We start from the raw sequence: 12198 nt of genomic DNA, 5'->3' as shown, positions 1-12198 counted from the left end.
GCGCTCCAGGAAGGGGGCCAACTGCTTCGCCCGTCGGAGATGAAAGAACGCGGACTTGGCAGCGGCCGCTATCTGTGCCTCCATTGATAATGAAGGCTCCAGAAGAACCCCCAAGCTCTTGACCTTATGGGCTGCTTTCAGCAGCACACCGTCAAAGGCCGGCAAGGGGATTTCCCTTCCCAGGGCACGGCGACCCAAGCAAAGGACCTCTGTCTTCGTTGGATTCAACTTTAGCCCGCTCAGTCTGAGCCAACCTGCCACGGCTTGCAATGCTAGGTCCAGGTTTTCTGGGACGGAGTCAGGTCGGCCGTCCATTAGCAGATAGAGCTGGGTGTCATCTGCGTATTGATGGCACCCAAGCCCAAACCTCCGAGCAATCTGGGCAAGGGGGCGCATGTAGATGTTAAACAACATCGGGGAGAGAACTGCCCCTTGTGGCACCCCACACACTAGTGGGTGCCTCCGGGACCGCTCTCCCCCAACATAGACAGAAAGACTCCATCTCTCTCTCTCTCTTATAAACCCATACCTTATCTAGATGGTACACAGGGCAGGCACCTTACTTAGTTACTCTTGGGTAAGCTGGTCAAACATATTTCTCAAAATGGCCACTAACTCTGGCCCAGGGCAGGGCTCTGTCTGTTGCAAGTTACAACCGACAACTGACTGGCTTCCCGCCCAAAACTCAATAATATAAACAGCAATTCCCACCAAGGTACTGGCTTTCTCTCCTGCAGTATTCTGGGGCAGACTCTAACCTTGAGGGATTTCCTATCCTTTGGGGAGTTGTCTGCAGATTACTGGTTATAGACAGGAGGGGAGGGGGAAATGAGGATATTAGGTCAAGGCTTGCCTGAAGTTTGATAGACTCTTCACATCCAACTCATAGACAGTTAAACCCACACACTAAATGGCACTTCTCCACAAGTGAAAGAGTAGACAAGAGCACTGGATAATATTACGCTACCAGTGATTTTACAAGCAGGGGTGGACTTGGGCATGGGGCAAACGGGCAGCTGCCCTGGGCCCTGCACTGGGTGAGGCCTTATTGGGAGGCCTCTGACTGCTGAGCTAACCTCTGGGAGCCTCTCCAGCTTATTGCCACCACCTGGGCTGCCTGACATGCAGTGAGGAGCTGGTATGAGCTGGGAAATGAGGGGTGGGGGAGGAGATCTGTTTCCACTTCCCTATAGCTAGCTGTAATATGAGAGGGCCCCACTGCTGCCAAGCTCATTGCACTGTTAGAACATGTACACCCTTCCTCCCTGCCATGCGTCTCGTTTCTGTGTGGTGTGTGATGGGAGAGACTTTGGCCAATAGAATATCCTGGCTAAAGAGGACTGCAAGAAATTGGGCAGGCACCACAGGCACTCCTTCACTCAAGACGTTCTCCAACCCATTCCTCAAAATGTGTAAGGGCAGGTGAACATGTACAAACTGTGCATTTTCCACGCACATCTCCTGTAGCTTGACTGCCAGGTGATGGCAGTGACCTGAGGAGTGGGGGATTCCTTTGAGGCTGTGTCCCCGACTAGTGATTCTTAGGTCCCATTCTCAAGTTTTGCCTGGAGTCTGGGAATCACTTAGACTGCCCCTGCCTTCAGGAAATCTTTTCTGCTCTGAGTAACTACTATTAACCTACTGTACCTCCTGATTCTGGGCTGTGCAGCAGTTCAGCTGGGATGCTGACCACATAGTTGGAATGAGAATGCTGGAATGCTGACCACACATGGAATGAGAATGCATGCTAGAACACATCCAGTCTTCCCTAAACTTTAGAGGGGAAGATTGCAGTGCTGTGTGGCCTATCAGCACTTTCCCACATTTGCTAGCAAATGGCTGAGTTGAAGGAAGCAAAAAAGTCAGTCTCTGAGTGAGTACAGGGGTGCCAAACATGTGGCCTGGGGGCTGAATCAGGCCTCCAGAGGGCTCCTATCAGGCCCCCAAGCAACTGGCTGTCATCTGCTTCTTTCTCCTATTAGGCCTTCAAGCAACTGGCTGTCATCTTCTTCCTTCTCCCTCAGCTTTGCCAGGCTCTCTCAATAGCACAGCAGAGCTACTGAGCCAAGCCTCTCTTCCTTCTTTTAGCTGAAGCTCCTCCCCCTCCAAGTCCCCTGGGGAAGGAAGGAAGGAGGCAGCTTCCTTTGCCCAGTTCCCTGGATTGCACAGGAGAGATATAAAAAAGCACCTTTAAGATCAATGAGTGCTAATGTTTTAAGCGCGTTTTAAGGTTTTTAAAAAATATATATATTTGTGTTCGTGTCCTTTATAAAGTTTATATCCCTGCTACCTGGCATTACATTTTATGACATGCATGGCCCGGCCCAACAAGGTCTCATTTATGTCAGATCTGGCCCTCATAACAAATGAGTTTGACACCTTTGTTCTAGTACTTCAGTGAGGGTTTCCTGGGTCATGCAAAAAGGGTCTGGAATAGGATGGCACCTGAACCACTGATTGGAGGAGGGAGCGTATACTTTGTTTACTGGTGATCATAATAGTAGATTTTTTAAAAACATAGGTTTGCTTTTCTCTCTTAAAGTCACTAAGAAAACAGTAACCTTTTAAAAAATGTAGCTCAGTTCTGGGTGATATCCAGGCACTAAAGAAACTTGGCAGACTGTCCCTTGGGAAGCTCTTTCCTTTGAAGCAGATGCTTGTAGAACATACATTCAGTCTGATTTCCTTGCTTTAAAAGGGCCTTATTGGCAATCTCTGTCTCCTGGGAGCTTGACATGATTTTGTGATTGAGCTGAGTGCGTAATTAGCATAATTCATTTCCCACAATCTTTTGTCTGAAACTGCTTATTCCTTCCACATCTTCACCTCTTGCTTCCTTGTTTTTTAAAATAAGAGTTTGCAGGAAACTGAGGGCTGCAATACCTAAAATAGCTTTTGTATTTTGCTGATGTGGATTAGGTAATTGATTTGACTAGGCGATGGGTACCTATTTTCTAGGGTCAGTTTTGTGCTGAAGAGCAGCTCTGTGTGGTCCAGATGTCATAGGGTACTGTACTGAGCACAAAAATTACTTTTGTGATATTTACATTCACATTCTTATTTGCTGTTTTTACATTACAGTAAAATAGTACATAAAGATGTTTAAAAAAATTGGGTAGGAGAGTGCCTGGGAACTACAGATAAATGTGTAGTAAATATTGTTCTAAGCATGTTGCAATGGCTGATGATTGTGGTGGAGTTTTTTTCTGGGTTATTTTTCTCTGCTAGCAATATTCTAATGGCTTGAGGAGAGGGCTTCAGTATTTTTTTACTTGTACCTGTGAAATTGTTTAGCTGATGGCCAGAATGCCTTCTGCCATCCCTTTCCTTTAGAAATTAGGTACCAGAGTATGCAGGGCAGAGGGGGGTCTCCAACCTTTTTGAACCAGTGGGAACCTTTGGGATTCTGACGCAGTGTGGTGGGCGCAGCTACAAAGTGACTGCTGCAGGAGATGGATTGAGTCACAAAATGGCTGCCACAGGTTACCTTTAGCCCCACAGTGTAGTTCCTTGTGCTGGGGTGGCAGCTGCTGCCAAAGCAATGTTTTAAAAATCTGCACAGCCAGTCAGAAGCTTTGCAGGGCAGAAGCCTACCTGGCCCTGTCCACTTTCTGAAAACACATAGTGGGCACCAAGAAAAGGTGGCAGTTAGGGTTGCCAAGTCTCCTGCGTCTTCCGGCGGGGGACTTTTTCGCGTGCGCTTTGCACATACGATGCAATTGTACACGACGACTTATTGTACGTGTTGTAGAGTTTTCCCTCCCAAATTGTTAGTGTCCAGGGAAACCATAAAGGTTTTCCAGAAACGTCTAGAGCAGTCATGCTCGACATCACTGGCGCGATGATGGCATCTGCAGGTGACGTCATCGCGCCAGCGACATCGGGGGAAGTTCCCCCTGCCGGCCCAATGTGGGCTGGTGGATTGGGAACCTCCAGGGAGGGAGAACCCCCACCTAGCCTGGGGGCTTGTCAGCCCTAGTGGCAGCAGGTGCCATGTTGGGAATCCCTGGTTTATAGACTCCCTGTTCCTTAATGGCTTTTGAAACTTAGTAATGTTTTTAAAATGACTGTTTGCCCTTGAGCACATGGCGGCATATACGCATTTCTTGGCGAAGTAGTTGGTGCCGAAGAGTTCCCTGCATGGAAGAACATTTTCACAGATGCTGTATTAAATTAACCAATCTTCTGTCTGTCCATTATTGCAGGTTGAGATTTATCCTGATGCTTCTGAAATATGGGATCACTCTTCATGAAACTGATCTAGGCCTTTGTCTGTTCCATGAAAAGTTCTCTTTATTTCAGTATTTCTTGAAGAAGGGCTGCAAACTTCCTTGTGACCAATATATGGAAGAATTTCATGTTGTTAATGTACAAGGCCAGTACAAAGAGTGGCTGCCATCTCTCCTGCTTGCTGGATTTAATCCTCTTAGTCTACTCTGCAAGTCATGGTAAGGAAGATATGCATGTAAGTGTAACACATGCCTTTCTGTGCTGTATTTAAATCCCGCTCTTCTCCCTCTGAAGTGGAGGATATCTTGATGGTGATTCGCACTGTCCTGTCAGGAAGGCAAGAACAAGTTTTTTCTAACTTCCTGTCTCCAAAGTGGGAGTCATGAGTCACCCTCTCTAGTTTTCTTTCTTGCATCATCAGGGAGAGCAGCTTCAGAATAGGCTTTGCCTTTTATCTGTCAGAGACATGTAACGGAGACTTAGAGATCAAGCTTCAGTTTTGGAAGATCAAGGCTCACAGTCCAAGGATAGAAGCATCAGTGTACAGGTGATAATGTACAGAAACCTGGGGCCTCTTGCCTTCCTCCTGAGTTCTTTTCTGTAATTAGACAAACTTTGAAGGAGAAAATTCACAATTACTGCCAAGGGGACTGAATGGCTGGAGGAGGTAAAAAAACCAGGGCGATCTCAGTCCTGTTCCCCCCTCCCCACCTAGAGACAATAGACCAGGAAGAAAAGTGCACACTAGCCCACCAAAGCAGCTTAGAAAGATATTGGTTATAGAAAAAGGAGATGTAATACACTGGATTGGGATACAGATTCCTCCTCTGGTATTGACTCTGATGATAGAGAGGAGGGAGAGTTTTTGTCAGGTGAACAGGAGGACAACATTGAAATGCCTGAGCAACCCAATAGGCTTTTTTTAAGATGGAGGACTAACAGTACCTTCTGTCCAAAATCCTCACTGCCCTAGAGTTGCAGGAGTTCCCCATGGGAGAGGAAAAAGATATCCCAGATTTGGAGCAAAATACTAGACCTAAAAGAAATAAGAAGTTTTCCCTCAGATTAGACACCAGTGAGCATGCCTTACCCTTTCCAGAGTTCTTTGAAAAACAATTAAAATCAGAATGGGCCAACCGCCTAGCACAGACAATACCCAGGGTTTATTAAAAAGTTATATGCATTACCATCTTTTACTACTGAGTTTTTTCAGGTTCCATTGGTGGATGCACCCATTACAGTGTTGCAGACCTCCAGCCTGCTATCAGAGCGTAGTCAGGGTTCCATCTGCAATAGTCTAGATTTAAAAACTGGACGTCCCACTGTGCAAGGCTCACAAAGCAATGGCCGTGGTGATTAAAGCAGCCTCAACTGCATCCATTTCCAGAGCAGCCACTGTATGGACTTGGAAATCACTCCAGCCTACTTCCTGATTCCAGCAAACATCCCAGAGAAGGGGCTAACAGAATTCTGAAGGCAGCCTCCTCCACAGCAGACACAACACTAGATTTGCTTATTTTTTCATCTAGAGCCATGTTTTTTGCTGCAGCAGCAAGAAAAATGCTATAGTTCAGGGCATGGCAGGCTGACCTTCCCAAACAACCATCAACTCCCCAGGTGGAGGCAACGAGTGCCTTCACATCTCCATGGCCAAAGACCTTGCTATTTGCCTTCCTATCAGTTCTGGTTGTCTCCAAAGTCATCAGAAAGCTCAAAAAACAATTGGCAGAAGTCATCTTAGTGGCTCCCTTCTGGCCTCGCAAGCCGTGGTTCTCAGCCCTGTGTGAAATGTCAGTGGAGCCTCCCTGGAGGTTACCAGTATCACCAGACATGTAACTCCAGGGACCCATTTGGCACCTGGAACCGGGGCGACTTTGACTGCCTGGAAATTGAGAGACAAATGTAAACATCTAGAATACAATAAAGAGGTCACAAATTCTCATGGCATGTAGGAGATCTTCAACAAATAGGATCTACAACACATTGTGGAAGGTGTATGTCTGCTGGTGTAAATCGCTCTGTGATTTTAATCAAGGTGTATCTGTGTTAGAAAGCAAGTGTAACCTGTGAACAAAGTGAACTAAAACCTGAAAAACACTGTGGGCAGCGGTCTGAAATATGTTGGGGTAAAAAGCCAAAGAATGGTGAAATGCTAACTGTGCCATTTTAGAAACTAGTCAGCAGGGCAGCTGCTGTGAGAGCCCTCTCAGCCCCACCCACTTCACAGGGTGTTTGTTGTGGGGGGAGAAGATATAGGAGATTGTAAGCCACTCTGAGTCTCTGACTCCAGCTAGACTCTGACTCCAGTGCTAGACATCCAGCATGATTCTATGAATTTAGACAGATTGTGAGAGGGAGGGCAGGAAATGATGAACTAGTGCTTGGCTCTCATGGTCATTTGTTATATGCTGTCCCCCAATAAAAGCATGGATCTTATAAACACTGGTGATACAATTACACAGAAATCTTGGTGTGTTTTGTCACTACTAGGATTTGCTCTGCAAACAATGATGCCCTGAATTTTCTGTTAGAATTCACTGATTGGAAGAGACTTCCTTGGGATTTGGAGCAGATCCTTTCTGAGCACAAAAGAACTTCTGATTGGATACCCTGTAGACACTTTGGTAAGCAAACAACTAGCTAATTCAAAGGAAGGCAGACTTTGTTTCTGGGATTAACTTATTTTTTCCCCCCTGGGTTCAAGTTTTGAAAGTATCAATTCTTTCACCTCTTTATCATCCAAGCTGCCTTATACTGAATCAGACCCTTGGTCCATCGAAGTCAGTATTGTCTACTCAGACTGGCAGCGGCTCTCCAAGGTCTCAAGCTGAGGTTTTTTACACCTATTTGCCTGGACCCTTTTATGGAGATGCCAGGGATTGAACCTGGGACCTTCTGCTTACCAAGCAGATGCTCTACCACTGAGCCACCATCCCTCCCCAACTAACCATTGTTAGTCTTTATATATGTTCCTCATTGTCCCCTCTTGCTTGTGTGATCACCAACTTGCATTTTATTTGCCACAACCTGTGCTCCCTTTTATTTACCTCACTCAAACTATCCTTCCATCACTTAAACAAATCCTTCTTACCTTTTGCTGTTTCCGTTGCTTTGTTCATTAACCATAAAGGCCTTTTAAAATACTTATTTGTACCTTTCCTAACCAGCAGTATATGTTTTATCTGAGCAGTGGTCATGGTTAGTAGGGGAGTGCACCAAAAAACCCAGTATTTTGGGGGTTTGTGTATACTGAACCTGAAAAATATTGTTATATCCCAATATTTGGGAAATATTCAGAATTGCCAATTTTTTTTTGTCACACAGACCTGTCTGAAAGGCCTCCCCTGTCCAGCAGTTTAAACCTCTAGACAGGAGATGCTGGCCCTGGGATCGCATGTGATGGGGAGCTTTCTCCCAGTTGCATGCATACCTGGCTTGGAGCCTTCTCTTGTTTGGAGATTTAAACTGCTGGGTGGCCTCAGGATCTGCCTGAAATGGGAAGGCCTCTTGCTGCCCCACAGAGATCTGGCTGGGAGGCTTCTCCTGCTCAGCAGTGTGACCTTCCAAGCCCCACACAGCAGCATGTCTCAGCAAGTAAGCTTAGAAGGCATTTAAAGAGACCGTGGTCTCTTTAATGCTTTCTCCATGCTGTGCCCAAATAAAAGCCAAATAATACCGGCTTTTATTCAGGCTTAGCTGTATTGGTAGCTGAAAGTAAAGGTAGTCCCCTGTGCAAGTGCCAGTCATTTCTGACTCTGGGGTGATGTCGCATCACGTTTTCACGGCAGACTTTTTTAATGGGATGGTTTGCCATTGTCTTCCCCAGTCATCTACACTTCCCCTCCCCAGCAAGCTGGGTACTCATTTTACCAATCTTGGAAGGATGGAAGGTTGAGTCAACCTTGAGCCGGCTACCTGAATCTAGCTTCTACCAGGATCAAACTCAGGTTGTGAGCAGAGAGCTTGGACTGCGTACTTCAGCTTTACCACTCTGCACCACGGGACTCTTACATCAGAAGCTGAAAAAGAAACTCTAATTTCCTTCCAGTTTACCCCCCCTCCCCCCAAAAATACTGGTTAGCAGGGCTTTTTTTGTAGCAGGAACTCCTTTGCATATTAGGCTATGCCCCCCCTGATCAATCCTCCAGGAGCTTACAGGGTTCTTAGTACAGGGCCTACTGTAAGCTCCAAGAGGATTGGCTACATCAGGGGGCGTGGCCTAAAATGCAAAGGAGTTCCTGCTACAAAAAAAGCCCTACTGGTTAGTCTTTATTCATTTCAGTGAAGCTTTTGTTGAAGAAGCAGTTCTCTGTTGATTGTAGGCTGTATTGCCCATAATATTGGTGAACAAACTCTCTGCATAAAACTTGTCTTGGCTTGGTATGCAGCTTAATGCTGACTAAGACTGTCCCAGAACTTCTTTAGTTTATTTACCCCCCCCCCCCCCAAAAAAAAAAAATCCTGCCTTTCTTTCCTCATCAGAGCCACCAAGTTGGCTAACAGATTTAAAATAGGTCTTAAACCTTTAAAATCAATCAAACAAAATGAAGCTAAAATGCACACACAAAATCATAAACAATTAGAACAGGGCAGGCAGGTGGGATCACTGAGGGAATGCCAGATTAAACAAAAAAGTCTTCACCTGCTGTTGGTAGATGGAAACAGAGAGGGATAGGCTAGTCTCTCTGGGGAAAGAAGTCCAGAGTTTTGATGCCATGACTGAGAAGGCCATCTTCCAGGTTACCTCCTACCTGATCTCAGAATACAGGGGCACAAAAAGCAGGGCTTTAAAGATTAGTATAGTTGACTTTTAAGGAAGTAGACAGTCCACAAGGTATACTGGTCCCAAGCTATATAGCATTTTAAAGGTCAACATCTGTACCTTGAATTGTGCCCAGAAACAAATTGAGAGTCAATCTAGATAGGGCAAGACTGGAGTGATATGTTGCCTATGACACACATCTTGGCTGCAGCATTCTGCATCAGTTGGAGTTTCTCAACAGTTTAGAAGGACAGCCCCACAAATAATACATCTACAAAGTAATTAATTTAGATTAACAGCAAGCATTGGAGTAGCCAGTTCTGCTCAAGAGTGGCAGTGTACCTCTGAATCCCAGCTGCTGAGGGCAGGCAACAAGTGGGAGAGTACTGTTGCCTTCTTCGTTTCTTTGCAGGCCTTCTGAAGGTGTCAGGTTCGGTACTGAGGGCAACAGGATGCTGGACCAGATAGACCTGTGGTCTGATCTAAGGGAATGTTCTTCAAGCTTGGATGCAAACTTGGAGCATTAGGGTGGGTGGGTTCCAGTAACCTCTACTCACTCCCATTCAAGTCATTCTCTTAGTTTACATCTTTTTTTTTTGGAGGGGGATGCTCGGTGGTCACTATTCTGGATGAGAAAGAAACCTCAGTATTATGTTCCTCATATTTTCATTTATTCCTTTATTGTGACAGAGTTTATTCCTCCCTTGTCTCACCTTTGCCGCCTGGAGATCCGATCACTTTTAACAAACGATCGTTTACGATCAGACCACTTTATCCGCCAGCTGCCATTGCCCGCTGTTCTGCAGAACTACTTACTGTTCTTGGACATTTTAACAACGTATAATGTTGCGCGATCCTCACTGACCCTGGGAGAAGTGCATGAAGGAGATGCTCTGCCACCTTGAAGCATTTCAGGAACTACAGAGAGAAGAAGAACATAGAATTGATGGAGAGGTGGATCAGCAAAGTACCAAAGACTTTTGCTTGTTATCAGGACCAACAATGCGTGGAAGTGGCTTCCATGGTTAGGGTTTAGGGTTGCACTGTAACATACTTCAAATGATTACAACCTTTAAAATGTAATTTTTCTTCACAGCAGGTCAGTATTCCAGAAAATGAAAATAGGAATAAATACTATCAATGCTAATTCCAAAATAAATACCAGCTTTTTTTTTTTACAACTTTGTCAACTTTGCCTTTCTTCACAATAAAAAATATAACTGACCCAGGTGTTAATTTTGATATTACTGCGGTGACCTTAATTATTCAGTCCAATCAAATAGATATCTTGAGTTAGCGTATTGGGCATCAAGGCCTGGAAAAATTGGGATTGGGATTGCTGTGGGTAGCCTGTAATCACTGTGGAGAAGAATCGAGTATCTCTGAGCCTCCCTCATGAGAGGACGCTTCTAGAGCCAATGAACACATGGGTAGTGTAGACTTGCCTGCTGTCTGATCCTGTCAGATTCCAAGTTGGTGTTCACCAGTGAGAAAAGGCAGCCTCCCAAATGCTGCCCTCCCTAGAAGAAGAGTTGGTTTTTATACCTTGCTTTTCACTACCTGAAGGATTCTCAGAGCAGCTTACAATCACCTCTTCCCACAACAGACAACTTGTGAGGTAGGTGTGGCTGAGAGAACTTTGGCTGACCCAAGACCACCCAGCTGGCTTCATGTGGAGGAGTGGGGAGCAGATCCAGTTCTCCAGAGTAGGGTCTGCTGCTCTTAATCACTACATCACACTAGGCATTGGCCCCAGTCCCCAGGAATTTCTCAAACTGGAGTTGGCTACACTATTATGGATTGAAGCAATGGCTGCAGTGAAACATGCTTTCTTTAATTGTTTCCTTCAGCTGTTCCAGTTGTGGAAGTACCCCAGGTCAGAGTGACTTACCATACTCAATTATTGTTCTGATTGTACCATGATGATCTTCCAGTGATCAATTTTTGTTTTAATTAGGAGGTTCTTTGTTTTCTGTGTGGATGGGAATATATGAAGTTGCAGCACTGTGTTTATATTAGCTAAATATGTGGTGGACAAGGATGCACCCACTTCAAACTTGGCCATGCAGCTATACAAAGGTCACATTGTTTTTGTATCATCCCAAATTTGCAATATGGGGTTCCTCATACTACTGCTACATGACAGGGTTCTTGTAATGATGTTGACATCATGCATATGTCTGGTGCTTTGAACTCTACTTGTTCTCAAGAATTTGATTTTTTAATTTTTTCAAGTACCCAGAAGCCTTCCCCTCTCCTACTGGATTATTCTATACAGCTACACCTTAAAAGTAAGTTGAAGATATGCTTTTGTTACTTTGTGGCCTATAAGGCTATGTCTTGGAGGGTAGATTGCTCTAGAGCAGGGGTCCTCAAACTTTTTAAATAGGGGGCCAGTTCACTGTCCCTCAGACTGTTGGAGGGCCGGACTGCCGTTACTGTACAAGGCCGCGGGCCGTCAGTTCTCCGTCTTCTGCATCTCTCTCCCTTCCCCACACCACACACCCCGGCCTGGGAACTCACCTCACCTCGGTATCACCTCACACTCTGTCTCCGCCGCCTCAGCCCAGTGCCGGAAGTGTGCGTTGCTAACGCGAGTTTAGGTTGAATGTCAATTCCAGTTTGATTTTGCCATAACCCGGCGGGCTGCATAAACGTCCTCAGTGGGCCGTATGTGGCCCGCGGGCCGTAGTTTGAGGACCCCTGCTCTAGAGGGTGACAGTTCCTAAAACCCTAAACAAGTCCTGACCTTTCTCACTTGATTGGAAGAAGCTTTGTACTAGAGACACAGAGAAGCTTGATTATTTGTTAATTTATAGCCAGATTCTGGCTGAATGGGAGTGGGAAGGAAGCTAGAAAACTGGATCTGCTTGTAAAACCAGAAAAGGCACTACTGAAAACTAGAACTTCTGGTATTTAGTTGGAAGTAGCCTTTGGGTATTGTCAGTAGATGCAGAGTGGCATCTCATTCACTATCACCGCTGAAATCCTTTTCATTGGAGAATGGAATGAAAACTGATTTTATGCCACAACTGTGTATGATGACCTAATTAGGACTGTATGACTGTGCTGAAACTCTTGGATACAGCAACCCTTTAATTCAGTTTGGAATGGTTGTATGTTGTTAATTAACCAGTGGTGAGAGAATGTCTTTAACTTCTGTGAACAAAGGCCTCCGTGTTTGTGGTAGTTTATGACATGGAATA

The 12198-nt window shown here is 45.4% G+C and overlaps 1 protein-coding gene across 6 annotated transcripts in view; it reads left to right on the top strand.

Moving 5' to 3' along the window:
- ASB3 (ankyrin repeat and SOCS box containing 3) overlaps nt 1–10216 on the top strand; it is a 52188-nt gene extending 41972 nt beyond the window's left edge. For all 6 annotated transcript variants that reach the window (XM_060249085.1, XM_060249094.1, XM_060249102.1 and 3 more), the window contains 3 exons: nt 4206–4448; nt 6721–6854; nt 9683–10216. In XM_060249085.1, coding sequence (XP_060105068.1) covers nt 4206–4448; nt 6721–6854; nt 9683–9897 — 592 coding nt within the window. In that variant the 3' untranslated portion in view covers nt 9898–10216. The remainder of the gene's footprint in view (nt 1–4205; nt 4449–6720; nt 6855–9682) is intronic.
- Nucleotides 10217–12198: the final 1982 nt, after the last annotated feature.

This window comes from Heteronotia binoei, chromosome 1, assembly GCF_032191835.1.
Source record: "Heteronotia binoei isolate CCM8104 ecotype False Entrance Well chromosome 1, APGP_CSIRO_Hbin_v1, whole genome shotgun sequence".
In the NCBI taxonomy this organism is placed as follows: Eukaryota; Metazoa; Chordata; class Lepidosauria; order Squamata; family Gekkonidae; genus Heteronotia; species Heteronotia binoei.
Note: the sequence above shows the minus strand (reverse complement) of the source record. Positions and strands in the feature narration are given on the sequence as shown.